The sequence below is a fragment of the Dipteris shenzhenensis genome, chromosome 24 (genome assembly GCF_047967505.1).
Source record: "Dipteris shenzhenensis isolate YYH24624 ecotype China chromosome 24, Dip_SZ_1.0, whole genome shotgun sequence".
Lineage (NCBI taxonomy): Eukaryota > Viridiplantae > Streptophyta > Polypodiopsida > Gleicheniales > Dipteridaceae > Dipteris > Dipteris shenzhenensis.
In genome coordinates, this window is record NC_141619.1 from 690718 (window position 1) to 716744 (window position 26027).

General features: G+C 43.6%; 1 protein-coding gene across 4 annotated transcripts in view; it reads left to right on the forward strand.

Moving 5' to 3' along the window:
- The first annotated feature begins 608 nt into the window (after positions 1-608).
- LOC147886076 (uncharacterized) overlaps positions 609-26027 on the forward strand; it is a 30457-nt gene continuing 5038 nt past the window's right edge. The window contains exons 1-3 of one of the 4 annotated variants that reach the window (XM_087395418.1): positions 751-831; positions 948-1065; positions 8251-8428. Coding sequence is in view for 3 of the 4 variants with exons in the window: in XM_087395415.1 (XP_087251541.1) it covers positions 1018-1065 (48 nt within the window). In the remaining variant the exon portion in view is untranslated. Of the gene's footprint in view, positions 715-750; positions 832-947; positions 1066-8250; positions 8429-26027 lie in introns of those variants that run through there. The other 3 variants (XM_087395415.1, XM_087395417.1, XM_087395416.1) reach the window with 3 other exon arrangements.

Here is a 26027-nt window from a genome sequence, read left to right on the forward strand (position 1 = left end):
CCACTTGATCAAGTAGCCGGCTAGAGGGATCCCCTAGGAGTGCACATTCTCCATGAGTTGTTCCAAGAATCAAAGAAGCATTTGACCTTCTTGACGGGCTACTGGTGCATGCTCTCCCATGAGACTTTTTGGATTGGTTGGGTCTTTAACCTTGGTCTTTATATATTTAGCAACCTTGGTCTTTTTATATTCAAATTACCCTCAAGAAGATAATTAGCCCACCATCCCATCATGTACTCAAGCTTTGTGTGAGCTTACAATCTAGGATGTGCCTTATTAGACCATGAATCTCCCTTAACTCCCTTATTGAGTCACTTGATCTATCTACTCATAGTTTATTATATCACAAACCCCTCATGAGCTTACAATCTAGGATATGCCTTATTATATTAGAAATCTCCCTTGACCTCCTTATTGAGTCACTTGACCTATCTACTTATTGACCCATGCTCTAAGGCTTGTGCTTTGGCTCATACACTGTTAGTTTAGCAAGCTTGTGCTTTTGGACTCCAAAAATATATGTAATGCCTAGTTTGCCATCATTGTTGTTGGCCTATTGCTTTATTAGCATGACTATTGTGCTACTACTTGTGTGTTAGTCCTTTGTAGAGTGATTCCATGTCTTACTATAAATAATAATTGCCACATAATGCATCAATGTTGCCCGAGGAAGAGAATTGTCATTTTTGTTGAGAGGAGACATACTCTTTACAGGTATTCATTTTTCTTTTGTTTGTCTAAAAGCTAGTATGTCAAGTCAACACCAAAATTTGACACGACAAATTTTAGGTCGAAGACCCATCGTTGCAAGCTGATAGTTGCCAATTACAGGCAAGCGATGCGGTTCCATTATTTTCGGGCTCTCTGCTTCTTCGGGATGTTAGTTTTGTCTTCTCTTGCAGTACTCTAGATCCCAAGTGCGTGAGAGAAGAATTGTGTTTGTGCAGGAAGGCCTAGAGAGTGCGACAAGACGGAGCACAAGAAGTAAAGAGACAAACGCGACTCTGAAGTGTTCTCATGGCGCAACCAGATATGTACATGTCCTTGAGGGACCGCAAACTTGTGGTATGGGATTTACTTACTCTCTTTCAAATGATTATTGCAGTGTTTTGTTACAAGTGTCTCTTTTGATGCGGAGGTGTATTCATCGCTTCGACGTGGTAATCGTGCGTTTCAAGGTAGAAGTCGGATTCTATTCCGGCGGTGCTGTCGCTTTACTTCACCCCTCAAAACTTGTGCACTGGCTGCGTTAGCTTTCTTATATATTTTGGTCCCAGGTTGCTAGTGTCAACCTTGTTCGTTTTCTATTCATTGAAGCAAACGTTTCATATTAACGTTGCAAAAGATCAAAGAAGCCTATGAGAGCAAGATGTATGGGGAAGTAGAGATGCCTAGTGCATCAACTAGTATAAGAATGTAGGCAGAGAAAGCGATCGCATATTGTATCCGCTTTGGATTTATCGAACATGTGTTGGGTCGTAAGTGAGATGATGGCTATATGAGCACAACTGTGTCCCAAGGCATTTTGATGTATTTGGAGCATTTATGATGTATCCATAGGGTATACGAGTGCTTTCAAAGAACTGAAATAGTTTGCTGATGTACTCTACTCATCATAGACAGCTGAACGCATTGGCAGCAGTGAACACACTTGCGCCCCTGCGAGGTGTCATGATGGGTATCTCGTATGGGACAAGGATGAGACCATGGTACTCTTGCCTCTAGGTATCACAACGTTTGTGGTGTTTGCGTTGTGAGGACACTTTGGAAGAAGCATGTAGCCCTCGTTGTGGATATTCTTGAAGGCCATGAGCCTTGTGAGTCTACCCCATATGTTGTTTACCACGTTAGTTGTTGTAGTTAGTGGTTTGCCTCATATCGAGGACACCTTTTGCTAGCAAGTGGTGGTAGGTAGCTTGGATGACAAGTATGTGGTGCATCACATGAACGTTTTTTCCTCTATCTAAATCACAATTTCTTAGTAAGCAAAGCTACACTTATGTTCTTATCAATACCAAGCAAAATTTACCACCTTAGGCTTTTAAAAAATTGGAATCTGTTGGGTAAACCTAGTGCTTACTACCCAACTAAAAACAACAAAAAATTTTGACAGCAAAAGAGAACTTAAAAAAATATGTGTGTGTGTGTGTGTGTGAGAGAGAGAGAGAGAGAGAGAGAGAGAGAGAGAGAGAGAGAGAGTTAAGTTAGGTCCATTATTAAAACAAAAGAGAAACTAATGCTACCAATGCAAAAACAAGAAAACAAATGAAACACCAAAGCAAGCATAAGGAATAACAATATTATTTATATAATTAAAAAAAAACCATAAGAAAGGAGAAGTGATACCAAAACAAAACAAGTACCTACTTTAAAAATAGTACAAACCTAATTTTGAAGATTCTACAAGTTTACCTTGACCACTCACATGCGTCCTAGAGAGTGCACATTTAGACCTAAGCCTCGGTTTTGGAATCCTTAGTTGTCGAGCATGATTATGACCCTAGTAAGCATAGGATATAATATTTATTTTAGGCCTCAATGTTTATTACTTATGTACACGGGTAGAGGGGTCATAGGGCAAAGGGCAAATTTTTAAAAGAAGAAATAACTTTTAGTTAATTATATGTTTGAACCTAATTTAAACTGGCCTTATTATTTATAATTGAATGCAAAAGCAGCAATTGTTTATCTATCATTAGGATCCAATTTGGGACGATTGCTTTCCAATACGCAGTTTGGGATGTTGACAGTTCTACCAGCAATGGCAATGAGGGATATCAGGCCGTGTTGTAATAAATCAGAAGGCCTTGGCCAAACATGTATGGTGGATACAACATCAGTGCTGTAATAAATATAAGAAGGCCTTGGTGAAACATGTACAGTAGATCCACCCAGGTACTTGGTTTGGGTTGAGGTGGTAAATTTGCTTCAATGCGAGGAAAATTGTTGCCGAAAATTGTAGCGTCTTTGGGCATGGTGGTGTGCCCACCCAATTCTGTCAATGATCATACATCAACAATACCTCTGCAGCGGAGTGATGGGGTCCTAGGTATCACACTGAAGTGCTGCAGCAACTCCAGATTTATGGGTTGGAGCCCTTTTTTTTTTTTGGGAGAGAGAGAGAGACTCGCATAGTTCCCAAGAGTTTCAAAAACGGGGAAACGAAAACGGGCGGGAAATGGTGTTTTGGAGTTTTGGGCACCAGAAGAAACAGTGGAAACGGAGTTTCGATTTTAAAGGTTAATAAAATATATATTATATATGTAATTATTACTAATACATATGTCATACAACAAGGCCTGAGACGACAAGGAGGAGAGGAGAGGGCAACGGCTGAGGAGAGCAAGGAGGAGAGGAAAGCAAGGAGAGGTTGGAGAGGAGAGCAAGGAGGAGAGGAGAGGAGAGGGGGCAAGGGCTGAGGAGAGCAAGGAGGATATGCTAGAGAGGAGAGCAAGGAGGAGGGGCAGCGGGCTGAGAGGGGGGTTGTAGGATGAGAGGAGAGCAAGAGGAGACGGAGAGGGAGAGCAAAAACTGCCCTACCCGCCGATGGGGTTCCAACTTACTCAGTGGTTGAGGCGGGTGCGTGTGTGTGCTGGTACTTTTGCTTCTATGGCTGAGCATTGGTGTCTACAAGCTCTTACATTGCTGCTCTATATATACGTTTCCTTGGATAAATTCCAGAGGCACTGCAAAAGCACAAAACCCTTTTTTTTTTGGTTGGCCTGTCCGAAACGCTCTTTCTGGTTTCGGAAACAGCACGGAAACGGCGAACTGTTTCGGGTGCCCAGAAACGCCGTTTCTGGGCGCTATATGTGTGTGTGTGTGAGAGAGAGAGAGAGAGAGAGAGAGAGAGAGAGAGAGAGAGAGGGAGAGCACATACAGAGGATGAAGAGGGATGGAGTGGACTACAGCTTCTTAGCTTGTCTTGCTTTCTCTTCATTCTTAAATGTCTACTTGTTGAGATCTTCACCTTCTTGCTTGAACCAACCACCTATAATACTCTTGCTCCCTTGCTGCATCTTGCAACCTCTCTACAAATTGTAATCTGATTCCAAGTATCTATGCCACGCATCTATTCCACTCTTCCATCCATGGTCCAATGTTAGCATCTTGCAATTCAGCCCTCTGTCATGAATTGTGATTTGATCGGAGTTTCTTTCTACATCTTAGGCGCATGTTTCTTTTTTTTCTCCCTCAAAAGAAAGGAACTTCTATTTATGCTTGAAATAGATCAGCCATACAAGTCAGCAAAAAACCCAGGCATGTTTCTTAATTCCTCTTGCTCAAGTGATCATCTCCTTGTAGACCAGCTCGATTCTCCTCATTGCAATTTGCTTCCTGTGCTCATCTACATTTGTTTGAGCCTCTTCGCTTAGTCCACCACTTTCCATGAGCCTCCTAGCACCAATTCTCCTCAATTCTTGCTAAAATATCGAATTCTTAAGAATGTAACCTACTTTTACCATCTCTGACAATTTGCGAGTGTTTATAGACTTAGAGATAGTGGTCTAGGACTGATTGGTCATTGTGACTTACCAAAAGGATGCTACATGTGAAAATTTAAGTTTTGGTTTTTTCTGGATTGATTGAGCATGTTTCACCATCTTTGGTCTTTGCTAGTCATCGTTTGACTTTTTCGAGCAGTTCTAGCAATTAGTTGAGCGTAATTGGGTACTAGTTGGAATTTCTAGAGTGACCAGCTTCTTGGTTTGGAGATACATTTCAGTTTTGGATTGGAGATATGACATTTCTAATGCGTAAAGTGAATGTGATCCTCTTTTATTTTTTGTGTAGATTTTTGGACTTTAGAACAACAATAAATCTAAATTTGAATGATTGTATATATTCTAGTCTTACAAAGGTATATGTATATGAGCAAAAACTTCTAGACTCATTTTTGCCGTCCATTCTTTGAGATTGCTATCGTAATCATATCCAAGCATCATTGAATAGAAATATGCTTGAGAGTTTCTCTCTTGAATAGAAACATATTTGAGAGTTTATGCCATGTGGTGTTACTATTTCTCTCTAAACCCTTTCACGCTCTTTTATGTTGATTTGAGTTTATTTGTTATTCAATCGAATGGCTATTTTACTTTCTAAGCGTTAATAAAGTAAAATCTCTATGCAAAAACATCTAGATAGAGGAAAAATGTACTCTTAATTTTGGTTAATATTTCTCATGAAGTCCCTTATTCCCTTGTCTCTTTCTCTCTCCTTTGTTCTTTGAACTTTCATCCATTTTATTAAAAGAATTTAATTTGTAAGATTGGATATATTCTAGTTTTATGAAGGGATATCTAGCAAAATGTTCAAAATATTAGTTCCGGAGATTGCATCTGCCTCACGGAATGATATGGAATAACAGTACGTTAATCTTATTTTGACCTCATCATTCAAGCATTATTGTGTAACTCACCAAGGTTCACCTCCAAGGCTCAATATGAATGTGTTAGGAAATTAAAACATCTCATTCTAATAAAGACATATGATTGAGTGGAGGGTGATCTGGTAAATTGAAAAGGCCCTATGGGCTGAATTAATTTAACTCCACGTTTATACACTAGCTTCCAACATGCCATCACTTATGGTGATTGGATGTTGGAAGTTTTAAATGATGTGAGCTGTTGCAGACTGGCGAAAGTTGCCACCAATGTAACAAAAATAGTATATACTCATGGTGCACAGCATGAAGAGTTATCATTGAAACTGAAGAAGACTTGCTGATGATAACTAACTAGTGTGTCAAGTCTTGAAACAGAAACTCACACAATGATCAGTAAGCTTGTGCACAAAAGTAGTGGATGGCTTGGAACAAAGGAGGTTGTCACATTGCCTCCATTGCCAAAGGAGTTGCTCTCAACTGACAGCAGAGTTACTCCAAAACTCTTGATAGACCTGAATGAAGTGAGGATACTTGGATGGATATTATTGTTGGACTTTTGGATCAAATTAAACCCTATCATGAAATAAATGTTAATGTCATATGTCCTTTGTCTCCAAAATTTTAGAGGTGTTGAATAAAAAGAAATGAGACCAATTAACCCCCACATATCCCCATGCAATGTAGAAGTACATGGGCTGAAATCTCATCTCTTATGAAACTTTGGACTGAGTCTATGTTGTTTCCATTTCAACCATTTGTTTGCTCTCACTTTTCTGAAATGGACAATCGAAAAACTTATGTGCGCCTTCACATTGAATGCACAATCCTTCCTTTCTTTAGTTTTGAACAACAAATTTATGTACACTCTCAGACTAAATGCACGATCCTTCCTTTAGGTATTTTTGGCCAATCTTCGGCTCTATACACATCCTAGGTGGGCCAGTTCCAAACTCTGCAAGTCAGGGTCTAGGTGCTCTAAATCTCATAGACCCTGCCTCCCAGGGCCACCAGATGCCTGTCGTGGACCTATCAAGAGTTGCCCCTCCTGCTGTTGTAGGAGTATACGCCTCTCCTCCACCTGAAGAGGTGTAAGATCCTCATCTAAGTGGATCTCTGGATGGGTACGTAAAGCTGAGCATCTGCGCAGTGCTGTGAGCTGAGCTTGGGCGTCTCTGAAGTGGGTGATGAGAGGCTGCTTCCGCTTGGGGTCTTGCCCGATGCGCCAGGCCCCCTCAATCCCGAGCTCCTGAACCTTAACAGTGGAGGTCATGAATTGGATCGCGTCATCCATGGGGATTGTGGCTATGCGAGGGATGCTGTGTACTCAGACGTTGAGAGCCTTGCTGGTCCTCTGCTGGTACTCCATGATGGTGGCTTTCACAGGTTCCCGTTTTGCAACATCCGCCCATCTGGTAGTCTCCTCAATAGCTGACTGCATAGTGGCTATCTGTGCCTCAATTGCATCTACGACTGGTCCATTGTGTGGGGCTGTCACCATGGATGCCATCTCCTTTCGGAGCTGGGATATCTCCTGGCTCAGGTTGTGGATGAGACGGTCCTTTTCCACCTCCTGTGTGCGAAGACGGTGTATCCCTACAAGGACATGATCCCAGGGGCCAGGAATCTGATGGGATCGTGTGACCATGAATTGTGTAGTATGGTGATGATGGTGATGTAGAGGCTGATGTTGGTGGTGATGATGTAGAGGCTGGTGCTGAGACTAGTACTGGATCTGAGCTTGATGGGGCAGAGGCTTTATTGGTGCCTTCTGCGTAGTGGTGCTGTCAACCTGTAGGCCACTTCTGCTGCTCCATTTATACACATCCTCTATCACGAGTTGCTTTGGCTGTTTCTTCTCCTCTTTGTGTCTCTCTTTCTCCTTATCCCCTTTATCATTGTATCCTTCTCCTGCTGCTTGTTTTGATTGAGAGATTTTTTGCTGAGAAACTAAAGGGGGGGGGGGGGGGGGGGAACATGTACAGAACAGCCATGAGTAGGGGTGATGGTCCAATGTTTTAGTGGACTGAAGAGGGCTCCTGTGACCTGTCCATACAGCCTCCTGCCAAAGTATTTCATTTGTGGATGACTTTTCTTGGTTTTCTTTGCTGTGGCACAGGTACACGGTCAGCTGAAGCTTCTTTGGTTCCTGCAGGTCCCGAACAGGGGGCTACAACTGAGGTTGAAGGTGGGCAATTACCCCACACAGCATACTGCAATCCCGCGACCTTTGTGAGGGTGATGCAGGGCTGGGAGCAGCCCTGCTCTCTGTGGATGGGGGCACACAGGAACGGGGGCAGCCCGTGCTGCAGATGGAGTTCCAGCGGGGGGGTTAGACAGCCCTGTACTGCAAGCGGCAGCTCGGGGGCAGAGGTGTGCAGGCAATGGTGGGGTAAGGCAGCCCCACACTGCAAATAGCGGCCCAAGGCAGAAGCAGGGGAGCCCTGCGATGCAGTGAAGGCCCCACATTGTAGAAGAGGACCTGACAGGGGGGTGTTGCAGGAGAGGACCCAACAGGAGAAGCGCTACAGGGAAAGGACGAGATGGGGGGCTGGCGGATGCGTGATAGGATTGGGAGGGGGCTTGGGGCTGCTGCGTGAGGGGTTGGGAGGGGCCTGGAGAGAGAGAGCAGCAGAGCTAGGCAGACCAACAAGTAGGGCTGGCAATGGTGGGCAAGCACAGAGAGAGAGAGAGAGAGAGAGAGAGAGAGAGAGAGAGAGAGAGATGATGCCTCAAACTTTGGGAATAAATATCTAAAAGATGAATATGATACCGCAAACTTTGGGAAGAGAGAGAGAGAGAGAGAGAGAGAGAGAGAGAGAGAGAGAGAGAGAGAGAGAGATTTTTCACTTTTTGCCAATCGGCAGCAATTGCAAGGAGCGATCTTCACATTTTGGCTCAACGATAAGATCATTGAGGAGCGCAAGGCATGCCAAAGATGGTCAATGAGAATAGTGTGCAAGAGGAAGTCCATACACAAGAATTCCTTTGTGAGGCTTAAATTTGGAACAACATGTATATTTGAGCCGTACAGTCACCATAGAGGTAAGAGAGAGAGAGAGAGAGAGAGAGAGAAAGAGAGAGAGAGAGATGAATTGAGTGCTCTGAGAGAGAGAGAGAGAGAGAGAGAGAGAGAGATGAATTGAGTGCCAATCTCTTGAACAGACTTACCGCAATACTGGGCTTTCAAAAGACAATCGTGGTTATGTTCTAGCTGCTTTATAAAGCGTTGTGTGTACATATGCACTTGGACATGTAGTTTGAGAGAGAGAGAGAGAGAGAGAGAGAGAGAGAGAGAGATGCATTAATATCTGCATGAGCCCTCATGGGTAAGATCTGCAAGAGGCTTCATGGGTGGAGACGAAGTACAAGCAACAAAAAAGGAGCTACTTCCTCTGGATACCTAGAGAGTCGAGTGAGTGCACATGGCAGCTCTTGCTGAGTGCATAAAGCAGCTCCATAGTTATTATAAAGCATAACTATGTTCTAGTTCTATCATAGGATGATCTTCATTACAACAGTTTAAGAATGAGAGTCTTTAGGATTAGTTTTGTATTCCCTAATCAATGCTTGTCCTTTCGTGTAGATGTCCATTTGTGCTTGCTTCACATTAGTAAGGTAGGTGGCTCTTTGTTTTCTTGTGCCTTTCAACTTGTGGGTTGTTGATATCTTTACCCTTGCTGCCTTGTCATTGTTGGATGTGGGGAGCAATGAAAGGAAGCTAGAATGCAAGGAGGAGACAACAAGATGAAGGAACTGAAGTGTACTTGCAAATGGATGATTAGAACGTACAAATGGTGGCCTATACAAGGCGCAAACTCAACTTAGGACTAACTGTCTTGAGTCAACTAGGACTACGTGTCCTAAATATAACTAACTAGCCTACAAGGCCATACCAGGGCTAAGTGGCAACAAAGCCCTCTCCATGGTATGGTTGGAGTATCCTAGATGCATCTCAGGCATACTTTGGTCTACCATAGAAATAGTGTACCTCAATGTGCTTCGTATGTACATGCATTACATGCAATGGGCTAAGTGGCAACAAAACCCCCCCTCCATGGTATGGCCGAAGTATCTTGGGTACATGATAGATATAGCAACCTATGATAGTACAGGGAGATCAATATCACGTGATGGAAGGTACCAGTGTAAAGCTTGCTTGTGGTAGAGCCTTGGTGAAAAGATCTGCTTTGAAACATAGTGATAGTCAATGTGCTTCTTATGGGCATGGAAGACTGGATTGCGTGCAACGGCCAAAACACTCTAGCTGTTAGTGTAGATCATGGTAGAAGTGGCCTGGTACTGTAGCTGTGAGGTCTGCCCAGTACTCAGCTTCACTTCTAGAACTAACAAATAATAGGCTGCTGCTTGCTGAACCAAGAAATCCATGAAGAGCCAAGCATGAAATACTTGCCATTGTGAGAGATGCGGGTTTCAAAACAACCAGCTTTGTTAGTGTCCGTGAAAGCATCGGTAACTAGTTTAGACTCATCATCATATATAACAGTCCCAAATGCTGCGTGCCTTTCAAGTACCGAAGACATGTTTAATTGCTTGCCAATGCTGGGTGCTGGGCTTGTGCATATACGTGCTTAAGTGAGACACTGCATATTGCACATCAGGCCTGGGGTGACTTAAATAGGATAAGGCAGTAAAGGGTAGCATCAAATGGTCATTCCCATCCTCAGAGGAGAAAGGGAAGCCACGTGTAGAAACCGGCTTACAATCCTTGAATTGGAAGCTCTGTAAGAGCTGTCCGATGTACTCGGATTGACTCATCATTATACCCCCCTCAAAACTAGCAAATTGGATGCAAAGATAGTAATGCAACCTGCCCATATTTGTCATGGCAAATGATTTCTGCAAATCAGCTTCAATTTGCTGTGTATCTGGTCTAGTAATAAGCATGTCATCCACATATTGAATTGAAATCAGAAAATGTGATTCACTCTTCTGGACATAAAGAGTGGCCTCTATGGGGCTGTTCAGAATTCGAAGGCCCAACAAATCTGAACGTATTTTGTCATACCATGCTTGGGGTGCCTGCTTTAATACATAAAGGGCCTTTTCAGCCGGCAAATCTTGAACCTCAAAGCTTGGAGGTTGGTTGGCATAGACTTCTTCAAGTGGATCACCTTGAAGTAAAGCTGTCTTAATGTCAAGTTGGTCTTTAGAAAAACAATAAATCTAAATTTGCATGATTGGACTTATTCTAGTCCTACAAAGGTATATAACTTCCCAATGCCTATGGAGATGCTCAAACAATGAGGGAAGGGGGCCTATTTTACATCAAAACCAAGTAGAAAAAACACGAACAATTTTATTATGTTTAAGTGCCACTACAAATTGTTCAATTTGTTGATAGAGCTATGACACATTGAATGGTCGTGATGCGTGGAAGGTTGCCATGTTGACGTGCATAGCCTTTCGCAACAAGGCGGGCTTTGTAGTGGTCTGTGCTGCCATCAGCTTTGCTGAGAGGGAACATGCACATATGTTAAGGACACAAACACCCGCATGTGTAAAATCACAGGCTTCTGGCCTATCCATCCTTGATAAGGAGTGATGGTCTTCAATGCCTGTGTGGGCGCTCTATTGAGTGTTACAAAGTAAAGGTTGTCCTTTTTTCTCATTTTGAGCCATCTACCATGCATCTTACCAGCCGAGCCCAAACTTTTTGTGTAATCTAGGAGTTGCTTCTCTTATATTTGTGGAAACTACCAAATATACCATTTTGTTCCATAGATTTTGTCTCGGAGTTATGTCAAATGTGAAGAAACGGATTTCTCAAGGGTGCAATGCATGCAGAATTTGAATGCGAATTGGCCCTCCAATGGAGAAGAGCACCCTCGTGAGAGTACTTGTTTCTCTTTTCGACCTACACGCAAGGTGGGAGAGATATGGCGGATGAATGCAATGTGAATAGAGAATGCTTCATGAGATTCACAATGAAAGGTGATACCCTTTCATTAATGTCCCTTGAGATCACTCAAGTTCCATCTTCCCATTTACACCTACCCTTAGCCTATGACCCATGCGTCTACCATTCAACGCACCTTAATGCAGCCTTCCCTTCCTATTGCCCCTAGGACCTAGACATGTGTGTGGCCGTCTGAAGCAATGGCTCCAGCTCGACTAGTTCTATCTATTGAGATGATCCACCGCCATAACAAATCGGTTGTCATGACAAGAGAAATGATTATTTAGTTAATTAAATGATTATATGTTTGTCATGACATCGGTCAGTGTCCATCATAAATATAAATACATGTTACACCATTGGTGTACAATATACAATAATGATTTAATGCCTACAAATCGCGGATTAGTGATTTCTCGTCATGACACTAACTCCTTCTTGAATGGACAGAAGTCTTCTTTTGGATTCTCTCTTGTCACTTTCTCTTGCGTACACTTTTGTCTTTTACTTATGCATTTGCATCACCTCTTCATAATCTACAAATAGTCTTCTCTTGATAGTAGACGATCTTTTCTGAATCAGAACTTAAATCTCGTCGCCAAGTTTTGGTTCCTCTTGATGCTGAATATTCGAAATGCAGAAGTACCACTGCAGTGCCTCTTCAGTATCTCTTCATGCTGAGAATCCTCTTTTGAACCTAGCTGCTGAAATCTCTTTATAGTAACCTGCTCAATAAGCTGAAACATATTCTCAACAAACTGGTCAGTATTAAAACGATTCTCTCAACCAAATAGACCTTGGCTAGCCATGATTTTGTGATGAAGAGCTTCTTAATCTATAGAAACCATAGATCATCAATCTCTTTTTGCAACTCTTTTATTTCAACCCTATTCATCCTATAAGACGCTCTACTCGGAGGAGGAAATTCTTTATTCTCTATCCATACTCTATAATGAACATTGCTACTCTCTATTCAATTCACACATCCATACACCAATGTTGGCTGAATGGATAGCATTTACTCTCGGTTGTATGTTCACCATGGATTCCCGGGATGAAGAGGGCCGAGGCACCCTCTTGCTTAGATGCTTTGCCTTTCCCTTTTATAGAATTGGTTTTGGCAATCTTGGCTAAATAAGTAGGACATTTATGCCATGGATGCCTTGGCTTATGTTTCCTACATCCGAAACATTTACTCTAGCTTTTGCTTCTCATAGTTATTCATGGAAGGAAATGGTATCCATCTAGGACGTGATTGGCTGTCAACATTTTGTACAATAGCTTTCTCTTTTCCTTTGTTGAAAGGTGTATAAGGGTTCAATTTCTTCTCAGCAATCTCAGCCAATTTAGTGAGGTCTCTAACGGTGGTTGGGTTGAACATTTCAATCTCATACCTCACTTTTGGGGCTAGGCCTGCTAAATACTTCTTCCTTCTATCATCCTCACTCTTCTCAAGTAACTCTAAAGAGAGCTTCCAGAACCTAGCTGTAAAATCAGCATTACTCTCGTTGTCGAATTAACCGAACCTTTCCCAACGGAAGGTTAATTCCTTTTCATGCCTCGGAGGCATGAAAGTGGCCTTAAGTTGCTCTACAAACTTGGACTATTGAAGAATAGGCTCTTTTCCCGTTTGTAATAAGGACTACCACATCAAAGCATCCTTCTATAGATGCAGTGTGGCAAGAGCAAGCTTCTTGTGGTCGGTCTTATCTTGATGGGCAAAGTGGCGAATCCAACTAAGGAATTTATCCGCCTCTCTTGCTCCACCATATTTCGGGAATTCTATTCTCTATCGGGGTTGGATTTTGGCTCTCTTCGAGGGGGTACTTAAATTGTCATCCCCAAAATTCAGCACTCTCTTAGTCCCAAATTTTGTCATAATGGATTGTTCAATGAGTGGCTAAACGGAGAAACCAGCTTATCAACGAGAGACTCCTCTCTCCCTCTTGCACTTGGATTATAATCCATGTGTATGGGATTTTGGGTTAAAGGCGTAAACTCAACGCCTTGCTCTTGGATGGACTCCTTCTCCCTTCATTTCTAAAGGAAAACTCCCTCTCAAGAGATTCTTGAAGGAGAGATGAAGGTAATTCTATACGTGGGTTATCATACTCAATATGTGTGTAACTCTCATCTAAATTATCCTCTTCAAGAGTAGGTGATGGTGTTCTCTCCCTATCTCCTTCCGGTAGTGGAGGAAAAAGGACAAGTTTTCCTTCCCCTTTCATTCTTACCTTTTAGTAATACAAGAGAGAAAATGCCTTGCTGTAATTTCAGAAAAGGGGTTGATTTTTACAGCAAAAGTCAAGTGTTGTAGAGTTGGTGGTACTTATCCGACTCCCGCTTCGCTTGTGTCGAAAAACCACTTCAAATTACCTCTTCTTCCTTATCTTTTAGCCTTTCTTCCTTGTTTTAATGCTGTAAACTTGTACACTCTGTTTGGGCTACTTGTTTTGGGTGGATTGGAGCTCTAGATGCCGTTATAGGGGGTACTTGGTGGGTGGATCCACCCCTTAAAATCTTGTTCCGATCCGACTTTCCGTGAATATGACTATGTATATCTTCGAGCGAGTGATACACCACCCCACTCCGATAGGTTTCCCCCTCTAAATTGGGGAGAACGGGGGGGTCTCTTTTCCTCACGGTTTAAGGGTTTTAAGGGTCTATTCTCACGGGGGGAGTCACCACTTTCCCCATCCAAAAGCCATAAATTTTAGAGAAAGCCCTTACCCCAAGACCTGCAAAATTAAGGTTTTGCTGAGAGTTTTTTTTGCAGATAGTTTCGGTAAGCCTCTTTCATAGCCGGAAAGGGAGAGGGACGGCCCAAGCCGTGCTGCGCCCGTCTTCTCTACGTCTTTTTCGATCGTGCAAATCTCCTCGATGCGGCCACCATTTCCTATTCGGCCTGTGCCTCTCCCGTGCGGACTCTTCCCGTGCATACATGTTGTGCGGCTTCCTTCCTTCCGCTCTTCTCCTACGATGCGCTTGCTGTCCGTACCTCTGTACCGCACACTCTTTCTTTTCTCTTGCTGTCTCAGTTGTGGATTGTCGCTGCTCTGATACCAAATGTGAAGAAACAGACTTCTCAAGAATGTAAATGGGTGCAATGTATGCAAAATCTTGAATGCCAATTGGCCCTCCAATGGGGAAGACTGCCCTCATGAGCATACTTGTTTCTCTTTTCGACCTACATGCAAGGTGGGAGAGATATGGCGGATAAATGCAGGTGAATAGAGAATGCTATGTGAGATTCACAATGAAAGGTGAAACCCTTTCATTAATGTCCCTTGAGATCACTCAAGTTCCATCTTTCCATTTACATCTACCCTTAGCTTATGACCCATGCGTCTACCATTCAACGCACCTTAATGCACCCTTCCCTTCCTATTACTATGGATTACACTAGTAATAAGAATGTGGACAATCATATGACTATTGCCTAATTTATTCAATTTGATTTGTTTGTTTCTCAATGGAAATTTATAAGAAGAGATTCACATGTAACAGCCACCAAGTTTTGAGTTAAAAAGAGAGTATATTGTATGTCAATTAAAGAAGCAACTTTATGCTTCCGAGACACGTGTGTGTATAGTTTTATTAATAGAAAAAGTGGCACATGTCCAAATTTGATGTTGTTTGAAGCAATGGCTCTAGCTAAACTAGGTCTATCTATCCACCGCCATAACAAATCGGTTGGTGTCCATCATAAATATAAATACATGCTACACCATTGGCGTATAATATATAATAATGTTTTAATGTCTACTAATCACGGAGTAGCAATTTCTCGTCATGACACTTGTAAGTATTCTTGCTAGAAACTTCCTCTTGATGGAGCCTTGACCTTTTGATCTTCCATAGTGTAGCTTGATTTTTGGTGGAACACATTCTCAAAGAACTTGGTCATTGAGTGCTTACCTAATCATCCAATAGCTCTTAGCCATGTTTTTGTTTTTCCCTTGGTATGTTCCAATTATTTTGGTACATTGCCAATCATTGGAACTCCTTCTTCCATTGCCTTGTCTGTGATGGGTTGGTCAATATTTTATTATTTCATTTTCAGAACAAGGGTGTTTATTTGTCATGTCTTTGATACATTTTTCCACCTCTTTGAAGCAAAAGTACCAAAGGCGTACAATAGAAACTGGTTGCTTGCTTTCTTCTTCCATATCCCGCTCACTAGTCCTGTGTCAGTCCTTTCATGTTCTTCATGTCATCTTTCGGGCTTCAGATTTTTTTGCATTCCACATCTTGAATCCTCTTTACCAGAAAGAACCCAAGTTCTACATTGATAACATACCATACATCTTTGTCTTTATCTTCCCACTGCATTGCAAGCTGCCATGGTGAAATCCTTCTGATATTTTCATAAGTCGATCGTTGTTGATATCTGTGTTAAGTCTTCAATCATTTTTGATAGTAGTCTCTTGAACCAAAATATCTAAATTTTAAGTATCAATGGTTGAATGTAATCTATGTTCAAGTCTCCAGGAACAAAATGTCTAAATCTCACATCTCCAACTATTTGGCTCAGCTAAACTGAAATATCCAAATCTCGACCATCCTTATCAATAAGCTCTTTGCGAAGTTCATGATAGGTCACTAAACTTTGTATTCGCCATCAACGCCAAGGTTGACAACTCAACCCATGGAAGAATGATGGTAAAAAATGTACTAGTGAGTAGGCCTTGTAGTTTCTAGGCATGCTGAAAGGCTCACAACTCAATCCATGGAGAGGAATGATGGTAAAAAGAACCAATGAGTGGGCCTTGTAATTTCTGTGAGGTTGAGTCTCCATACAACGCCCGTGTCTTTATGGCTCTAATTTCTTGCTGAGAGATCCATTACATACACTAGCCTTAAATCATGGTCATCAACCCATGTTTGACATACACATCGAAAGATGAATATACTTTCTGAACTGAAGTTGCAGACCATTGTCATTATAGATTCTCACCAAAAAGAACATAGTATGAGTTACATGTGCTGAAAATAAAATAAATGTGCAAACAAAAGATATTAGATGTATAAAATAATGGTGCAACCAGATGTTACGTGTCCTCAATTAAAGAGAACCAACTGCTTGGAGATACCCAACTGAAGAGCTTTTTCATACAAAGTAATAACGTGAGGATACTCATTGAGAAAAGACATTTTAATCCACTTGCCATCAGTGTAGGGTGTTAGAAACATAGTGTGTGTGTCAGAGGCATAAACTTTTTCCAAAGTGCTATGCATCTCTTCCTTGTTCTTTTAAATTAATAAAAATGACAATATTGCAAATTCCCACTCTATTAATGGTGGTATATAGTATTCTGTTGATGAATTGGCGAATATCATTGGAAGAAACCTCATCGATAAAGAATACTTGGGGCGTATCCCAACTTGATTCATCAAGTAGAAAGTCCTCCTCTGAAACTCCCTTGTACGTTACAACGTTTTCAGATTTTGAAGTGATGTTCACATTGAATTAAAAGCTGTGGTTGACATCCCTTGATATTCTCATTTGGTGCTCATTCAACAGCTTCTCAATATACACAATCACCTATTGTGGGATTTGGTCTCTCATGAACGAGGTGACTACTTCGGAATATGAGAGAGAGAGAGAGAGAGAGAGAGAGAGAGAGAGAGAGAGAGAGAGAGGGAATTATACTCAAATGAAGACATAATGGAAAGACTCATATTCATTCATGAAGAACAAATGACAAGTGAAGTACAAGCCTTTATAGGCTACACACTCACACACTAGCACCAAGTGCAAATGAGATAAGTCCCATGGTGACACGTGGCACTCACACATGAACTCGTACTAGATCTCCTAGTACAACACACCACACCACATCTCACACACTCTTTGGCTATGATATCTCCAACATCCCCCTTAGAGCAAAGAGTGTGAGACCGAACACGCAAGGAGTAGACTGATCCGCCCTCCGCTGCAATACTGCAAAGAACAAGTCCAACTATCCAATGCCTCCCGTGTGATAGTGACTTCTTAGTTAGCTTGTGACCGGCAAGGGCAAACCATCACTCCTCACCCCCCCTTACTCTGAACCGGGTGGTCAATACCATCATACCAAAGTAAAAGACAATACATTCATTTTTGGGGGACAACCTAGGGTAGAGTAACTCTTATTGACTCCAAATACATTCATTTTAGAGGGACAACTCAAGGTTGAGAACCTTTGTTGACTCAACACAAACACATATAGCATAAAGGGCCTAGAAAGGCCAATCCGAGTCATATGGCTCCTCAAGAGAGAGGCCGTGAACCTCAGCTGTGGCTGCATGTATCTCCTCAAGGGGATCTTCAAGTTCGGCCTACTCTTTAGCAAGGAGATTGGCATGGTGCTTCTCTTGTTCCTGTCCTTCTTCTTGAAGCAATGAGCTTCAATATGTCCTTTCCTCTTGCAAAACCTGCAAATAATATTCTTGTTGGTCTTCCATTTGCTTGTGGAAGCAAATGCTTGATCGCTCGGAGAGGCAAGAGCGGCTTCCTTATTACGATGGTCCTTCTCAATAACTAGTGCCACCATATCATCAAATGTGGTAGTGACAAGGCGTAGAACAGCGAGAGTTTGCTCAAAACTTGATATCCCATGCATACTCTTCACAAGGACAGCCATCTTATCTTCATCATGAGGTGCGTTTTTCAAACTTGAGAGTTGTTGTCATGAGGAGGTGAATTCTAATGTAATTGAATTTACGCATGAATACCTTGGACCTCGGTGGCAAGGGAATTATGGGAGTCCTGGTACATGTATCGGGCTCAGAGTTAATTCCTAGTGATCCGAGGCGAATTGTACACGTGTTGGTGTATTAATTGTGCCTTGGGGTAGTTTTCTGGTGATCCAGAAGAGTCGTAAAAATTCCCTTTCGCTAAAAGTAGTACGAGGAGTCTTGTTTGGCCAGTTGGCTTGAAAAGCAAGCAGAAAAGGCAAACTTTGCTTTGAGGCTTGTTTTTGGATCACAGAAGAACAAGGAGAGGCAAGTCACAAGCTGGGAGAGTGCTCCAGGGGTATTCTATCACATCGCCTTGCTGATTTTCGACTACCAGGGCAGTGTAGGCTGCCAAGGCTGCCAGGTCTGCTCAAAAACGAATTTCGTCTTTGTGCTAAGATCCTCCAGATCAGGTCGTTTTTGCTGATTTCTTGGCCTGGTAGTAGGGCGATTTTGTAAGAAATCCTAGATTTACTATATTTAGAAATGTGCTAAGGAACAGAAAGGAGACTGAGATAGCAGAGAACAAGGAATAATTGTATTGCTTGAATGTCTATAGTGTATCTGTAGTGTCATCCATAAAATTGGGCCTCCGAAAAGACAAGTTTTTGATCCTGGTGTTGCACAAGAAAGTGGTTCCATTTGCGAGTTCAATCTGATAGTCCATGAGACTAGGACTGGTGGTCAACCGAAGTTTGTCGACCATAGAACCAGCTAGGAAGTTATGAGAGAAGCCACCGTTGATGAGGATAGTGACCGTTGTTCCACGAATCGATCGTTGAACATAAAGTACTTGAGTGGCCAGGGAAGGTTCGGGGTTGCTGGCAAGGCTCAGGTGGATGGTATTTGCCATTCGAACAGCTTTGCCTTTCTTGTCTTGTGCTGGGGTAGCATCTTCTCTTTGGGAAGTGCTAGGTTCCATATTGGAATTTTGCTTTGGTCGCTTGGGACAATCGAACCATTTATGGTCGCCTGTACAGATGGTACAAAGTCCTTTTGTGCTGGAGTTGTTCTTCTTGTCAGTGGCCGCACCTTTATGTTGGGGATGTCGGTAATGACTTTGTGAAGAAGAAGAGGCGCGATCCTTGGAGGAGTGCTTCTGTTGGAATCCAGCATATGATTTCTGAGTCTTCTGGGGATCTTGAGACTGTCGCTGACCTTGATTACCGGAGTTTTTTCGAAACGTGGTGTTATCTTGAGGGCGAGCACCTTTGGCCATAGGAGAGTTCTGTGTGCGATTAGCACTCTACTTCTCTGTGTTGTAATGCGCTCTGCGTAAGCAATAGCGCCAGCTGTGGTGGTGATGTTTGCTTTAAGGACATCAATGCGTAACGAGGGATTTAGGCCTGAGATGAAAGCATGAAGGCGATCATCCTCAGTTAAACCATCAATCTCCAGCACCAATGTGGTGAACTGAGAGATGTAGGAAGACAGAGAGCCCGTTTGCTCCAAATGTCGGAGTTTTGAACGTGCTTGGAAGTCCGCATTGGCAGGTATGAACTGCTTACGGAGCACGTGTTCAAAACGTTCCCATGTTAACACACTTTTGCCGTCCTTTAAGCGTCTTTGCCACCATAGAAAAGCTGTATCCTTGAGGAGGGAGGCCGCCAAGGCGATCTTTTTGCCTTCAGTGAGGTCAACAATATCAAAATACATGTGCATTTTTGCGAGCCATTGGTCAACTATTCGGCGATTGCGTTGACCAGTGTAGGCTTCCGGAAGTTTGATGTCAAGTCTTTTAGTTTTTGAAGCTTGAAGTAAACGGTAGAGGGCACGTAGTTCAGTGTTTTCTACCTCTGGTGGGAATGAATCCGCATAGTCGTCTGGTTGCGTCACGTCATCCTCTGTATGTGTGGTACTGCGAGAATCTTGAAGCTGTTGAACTTTCTGGACCAAGATGCTGTCTTGAAGCTGGGAAATTTGAAGTTGCAGTAGTGTTTCGCCTCGTACGTTGACTTCAGGGGTCTTTTTTGGACTTGAGTCTTTGATCTCTGGAGAGGCTTCACGCGAGCGTTGCGACATATCGGAGATCCCTGTGAGAAAAGCGCGAACTTGCGCTCTAGTTTGTACCATTCTTGGAAGAAGATTCGGGCTGCTCCCTGAGGTTGCTCATGTTGGAGGGGGCAGGCGAGGCAGGATGGAACCACCCGTGGAAATCTGGTAAAGGAGGTCCTGTCTGAGGTAACACTGGTGATGCCGAAAGTGGTGTTACTGCTCGTGAGAGGATAGGAGTAGGTTGCAGAGTCCGGATCTGAGAAGGGATAAGGAGCTGTTGTCGGAAGTGGAGGATATCCAGGAGAAGGAGTGTCTTCAGAGTGTAAATACTGTCTTGGAGTAGGTACAACCTGTATAGGAGGATATCTGGGAGCTGAAGGAGGTGGAGAGTACCTTGGAGATGCCGAAGGTGAGGGGTAAAATTCTCTCCAAAGATGGACAGCAAACTCTTGAGGAATATCGGGTTCTGGGTATCTTCATGTCTCGTGGAACACAACCTGGACTGTGCCGAGGAAGTAATGTAATTGAGGTGCCTCACGCAGAAGGTATAGGATGTGGTCCAAATCACTAGGAGGGCATGTGACACAGAAGACCCAAGATGCCAAAGCTCCGAAATGGGCTGGTTGTGCAATCTGAACACGATATTGTGTGGTAGATGATGCCTGAGGTGTCCTTGAAATGCCAGGTGAATTACCAGGGGTTTCCATGCTTTAAGGGAGCGTCTTTCATTTGCTGTAATTTGATAATGACAAGTGAACCCTTAAAAGTAGAATGGAAAGACTCCACCTGGCAATGATTTAATCTGCCAAATTGTTGCGTAGAAGAGGCCTGCAGATTTCTGTCCGGAGGTCCATGTTGCAATGGGTGGCGAGGAGTAGATCTGGGCTTGGCATTTAATAGGCTTTCTTCATCGCGATAGGAGGCTGAAACTGCTGCTGATCTGGCAGGAAAAAAGTGGCGAAACAAGGAGAGCAGGGTATCAATGGCGAAAATCTGGTTGCAGGCTGTTTTGCGACAAAAAGGCTGGCTGGCGCTGTGCTCACGCTGCAGGCTGACAAGGAACAGGGTCGAAAGCGAGGCTGCAAATGGCAAGGTGTTTGGCAGTGAAAAAGGCGAGGGGCTGGCAGCGAAAAAGGCGAGGGCTGGCAGCGAGATGGCCCGGCAAGGCTGCGAGATGGCGAGGCAAGGCTGGCAGTGAACCTGCGCGGGCTGGCAGCGAAATGGCGCGGGCTGGCAGCGAGATGGCGAGGCAAGGCTGGCAGTGAAATGGCGAGGCAAGAGGGCAGATCCTGCGTGACCATTTTCCGTACGATGGAGGCGAGCCTGCGTGCAAATCCGTACGGTGTCAAAGGGTGCGTCCCTTTTTCGTTGGTGGCTGCCTAGGTTGGGTGGTTGCCCAAAAATTAAAAGGTGGGTTTATTTAACCCTAGGGTAGCTAGGGTAAACCTAAGGTTTGGGGCTGGGTTTTCCATTTTAACCCCTCTAGGTACCCTTTTATAAGTGCTTGGTGCCTAAAAGGTGTGCCTATTCGAAGGGGGGTGACCCTTGGAATAGGTGCACCTTTTCATGAAGGGCTGTGCCCTTGTTTTTAAAAGGGGTGTCCCTCCATGAATAGGTGCGTCCTTTTGTCCATGATGGGGTGTGTCCCTTGGGTGAGGAGTCGGGACTCTTCATCACAAGGTGTGTCCGGTGGTGGAAAAGGTGCGTCCCTTGGTTTTGGGACAGCCCAAACACCTGAAAAGACACGATTTTTGTCGTGTCCATTCACATCAACTCGTGATGTGTGGGAGACGGAGAGGCCATAGATGACTTTAGGCAGGGTTGGCGCGAAAAATTTTTACGCTCATCTTCTCCATCTCTTCCATGCACAATATGCACGGATATCCTTCTAGCGGAAAAGATGTATCAGATCGGCGCTAGAAGGTGGGGGGCATTTCCTACAGGCAGGAGCGAATTTTGCTCTGATACCACTGTAAGAAATCCTAGATTTACTGTATTTAGAAATGTGCTAAGGAAGAGAAAGGAGACTGAGATAGCAAAGAACAAGGAATAATTGTATTGCTTGAATGTCTATAGTGTATCTTTAGTGTCATCCATATAATTGGGCCTCTCTTATATAGAGAGTGAAGAGTCACACATGAAAAGGTGTGTACTCCAAAGTGTATGTGCATGAAGAGGTGTGTACCCCTTGTGAAGGGTGTGACCCTTGATGAGAGGGTACATTACAATAGAAATGTCTCTTCAATAGAATGTCTCTTGTGAAGGGTTGTGCCTCATAGGAAGTGTCCCGTCGAAAGGGCATACCCTTCCACAAGTGTCCATTCATCAAACCATCCATAAGTCTAGAAATAGAGAAAGGAATATGTCACAGATCGTGACAGATTTGGTTCCAGGGCTGTGCAGGTACTCTTCGAGTGTGCCAGGTGAGGGCGATTTCATCTGGGGCTCTTCTAAAGCTCCTACAAGCTGGACGAGTTGCTTTTTGGGCCTTTTGGGGCTTGTTTTTTGCTGGCTGGTCTGTCTTTTGTTGATTTCTAACAGAGACCAGGCTGTGGATGCCGTGGTTGGTCTGTTGTTGGGCAGTTGAAGGCTGGTCGTTGAGATTTTGGGCTGATTCCAAGCTGGGGCTTCTTTCCAGGTGATTGTGCGGTGAGATCACTCACAATTGGTCAGCTAGGGTGCCTTGCTGTGCATTGCAATCCACTGGTTGTTAGTCGAGGGGTGTGGTAACAGCCAAGGGCTGAGTGCAAGCCTTGCTTTCCACGGGATTGATGCCATAACAGCTAGGTATGGCTGAGATTGTTGGGTGATTTCCATTGCTAGAGCTGGAGGCAGGTTGCCAGAAAGGTTTTGCTTAGGGATTGGATGCCTACATGGTTTTGGATTGGCTGAGATTGCTAGAAGCAGAGGCTATGCTATGTTTTGGATGCCTAAATAATAAAGAAATACCGCAAAGGGCGCCAGTTGAAATCGGTGTACTGTGTCTTTGAGCAGGAGCATTCTAGCTCCCTTGTGTTTTGTTTCTGCTGTGGGTGTTTTGCCAATGGGATAATACTTGCTTAATTATGATTTTACCATCCTTATTTTATCATAGGCTGGTTGTAGTTGTTGAACAAGAGATTGAAACCTTGCTAGATGATCACTCTGCTCATCACTCTCTTTCATTTTCAAATCATAGAACTTGAGCTTCAAAAAGAATTTGGCGTTGGTGATTTTATTATCAAATAATGTCTCAAGGTGATCCCAAATCTCCTTAGCTGTTGACTTACTTGAAGTCCACATGATGGATGAGAGAGTCAGCCAAGCAAAGACCATTGAGGGCAATGGCTTTTGCATTCTGCTGCTTCCAAAGCTTGTGCTGTTGCTGATCAAGTGTATCAACTTTGTCGTCCTCAACAACATCCCAAACTCCTGCACGGATAAGGAGCAGCTGCATCTTGCTTTGCCATGTGGGAAAAACTTCTCCATGAGCAAGGAACTAAAAGACTACGAAGTCATGATGGAAAAGGCCTCGGTGAAGGTGGGCAACAAGCTGAGACGAAGAACCAGCAAAGGAATGGGTTGGTCTCTAGCTTCAAAACACTACAGCAAACTCCTCGTATGCAAAGGGGTAGATTTAGATGCCTAGTGGTGCTCCAAATGCCCCGAAATGTAGAACTGAGTGAACCCGAGTCAAAGAGCAGCGAGTATTTTAGCATAGATAACACGATTTTCAACTTGTCTCTAGCCTTGCTTCGTTACCTTATTAAATTCATTGACACAATCGTGTTCCTTATTAAATTCAACGACACCTAAACAGCTTTTATCCTTTGCAACTTTCTTGCGCTAATCATAGTTTATCTTTTGATGTTTCTAATCTTTGAGGACATTATCTCGCATGTTCTTAAGAGTAAGATTTGTCATAATCTTTTATGAATTGGATTGGTTGCAATTACATCTCTCGAGTATGAACCATAAGAAGGTGAGTGTTCGCCAAAAATATGATCTCTATTAGAGCCATGCCTATTAGAGAAATGTCTAGTGAGGTGTTGGAAGCCACCAAAGGTAAAGACTTCTCCTGCAAAGTTTGGTGATAACTTCAGAGAATTCACGTTATTGGGCGCCTCACTTTGGCCATCGGAGTAAACCTCAATTTAGTATTGGAATTATCAAGTAGATGCTTCTAAGCTTTGCTAGTGAACTTGTTGCTGTTAGAAATCGTCCAAGAGAGGGTACGCACAGCGGAAGACTAATAGAATAGCCCAAGAGCTCACACAGTGTGTGTGGGGAGTGGAATCATTAACTTCTTTAACTTATGTGCATCAAATAGATGTGCAGACTCATCAATAGACAATAATCTAGCCAGATATAGAAGCTACCAAAACAATATATGTCCATCCAAAACTATGGACACAACAAAAAAGAGAGAGAGATCCAAAGTCCCACCAGAGCGTGGTCTTTTATGAATCTTGATCTTACCACAAGGTACTTCTACTATGTGCCGGATATCTCTCGACTTGAGCCCGTGTGCTCCACCTCGAGCGTATGTAGACTCTCCGTCCAGATCCTTCTACCTTACTGCCTGTGTACAGCCTTCCAAGCTAGGTCCGCAGCTTCAAGGTTCTCTCCTTCACCTCCAGTGATCCGCAGCTTCAAGGTTCTCTCCTTCACCTCCAGTGATGAGGCCCAAGTAAGGTCTCTTTGGCTGCTCCAAGTGATAAATGAATGAGGCAGAATGGCCTCCTTTTATAGGCCCAAGGCCTGCCCCAAAAAACTGACCAGCAGCCTCAATCTGACTGACCCAAACAGGCCGACCAGGCTGCTGTAAAACCGCCCCGGGCCTTAGGCCCTCTTTTCCATGCAGGGGCCCAGCCCCTATGCTGGTCTGTTGGGCCGACCGCCCCGGGCCTTAGGCCCTCTTTTCCATGCAGGGGCCCAGCCCCTATGCTGGTCTGTTGGGCCGACTAGCTCAACCGACCTGGTTGGCTCAGCCCAACCAGCCCCTGTAAGAGGGCAAGGGGCCAGCCCCCACTTTGCTCCTTTCTCTGCCCCTTCTGTCCTGCTGGTCCTGCACCTGTTTAGGCCTGTTCCATCCCTTGTAACCTGCTCCAACAGCTCTGTACAAGCTACTGTCCTTGCCCATACACTTGCTGATGTCATCGCCTGATCAGTGCCGCCTGTTCTATCTCCAGGTATGTCTTGAACAGTGCTGCCGACATGACAGCCTTGCTGCTGTCCATGTGGCAACCATTTCTTCTCTCTTTTCTCTATCCGATCCCTGCCCTCATGGCAGCCATAGTGCTGCCCATGTGGCCTTCCATCAGTTCCCAGGTCCACCTCCCCCATGCTCTCCTCATATGGGGGCTTACAGATGGGGAGGTGACCTTTCAAACAGTTGATTTTATCAGAAACAGTGGACTTCCGAACTCCATGATGCATCAAAATATATTTGATGAGCAACGTTATTGCCTCTGTTGCCACTAGCATTTTGATTTTTTTTTACATCAATAGTTCATTGTTGGCGTTTGTTTATTTTGGTGATCAATTGTCTTTTTGAGCCTTAAACTGTCGTGTGCGTGAAATATTATTGATACTTGAGATATCTTGTGTTTTTGGAATCTTCTGGGAATGAGATCTCAGGTTTAAACATCTGACTTGGCAATCACAAAGGTTGTTTTCCCTTATTCATGCTGGGAAAAAGGGAGAGGCCGCTCAAAAGCAGGCACAAACTATGAGAAGAAAGAGAGAGAGCTGAGCTGAACTAAAATGTTAAAGCCCTTGCTGTTCCAGTATGGCTTATGAAGTTTGGATTGCCAAGGGTGTGGCTGTTGCACCTGGTCATTGAACAGTGTGCTGTGTGGTTTGTGTAAAGCCACACTGGTGAGGAAGTCCCCCTACACTTTCAGCCTTGCATTTGCATTGGAACCCTTATATATGATGACCTAGTAGACCAGGGGATGCTTCTGTCTGCATGTGCATCAGGGCCACTTTCTTGTGGTTGGTTATATATTGCTTCATTAACACCATATC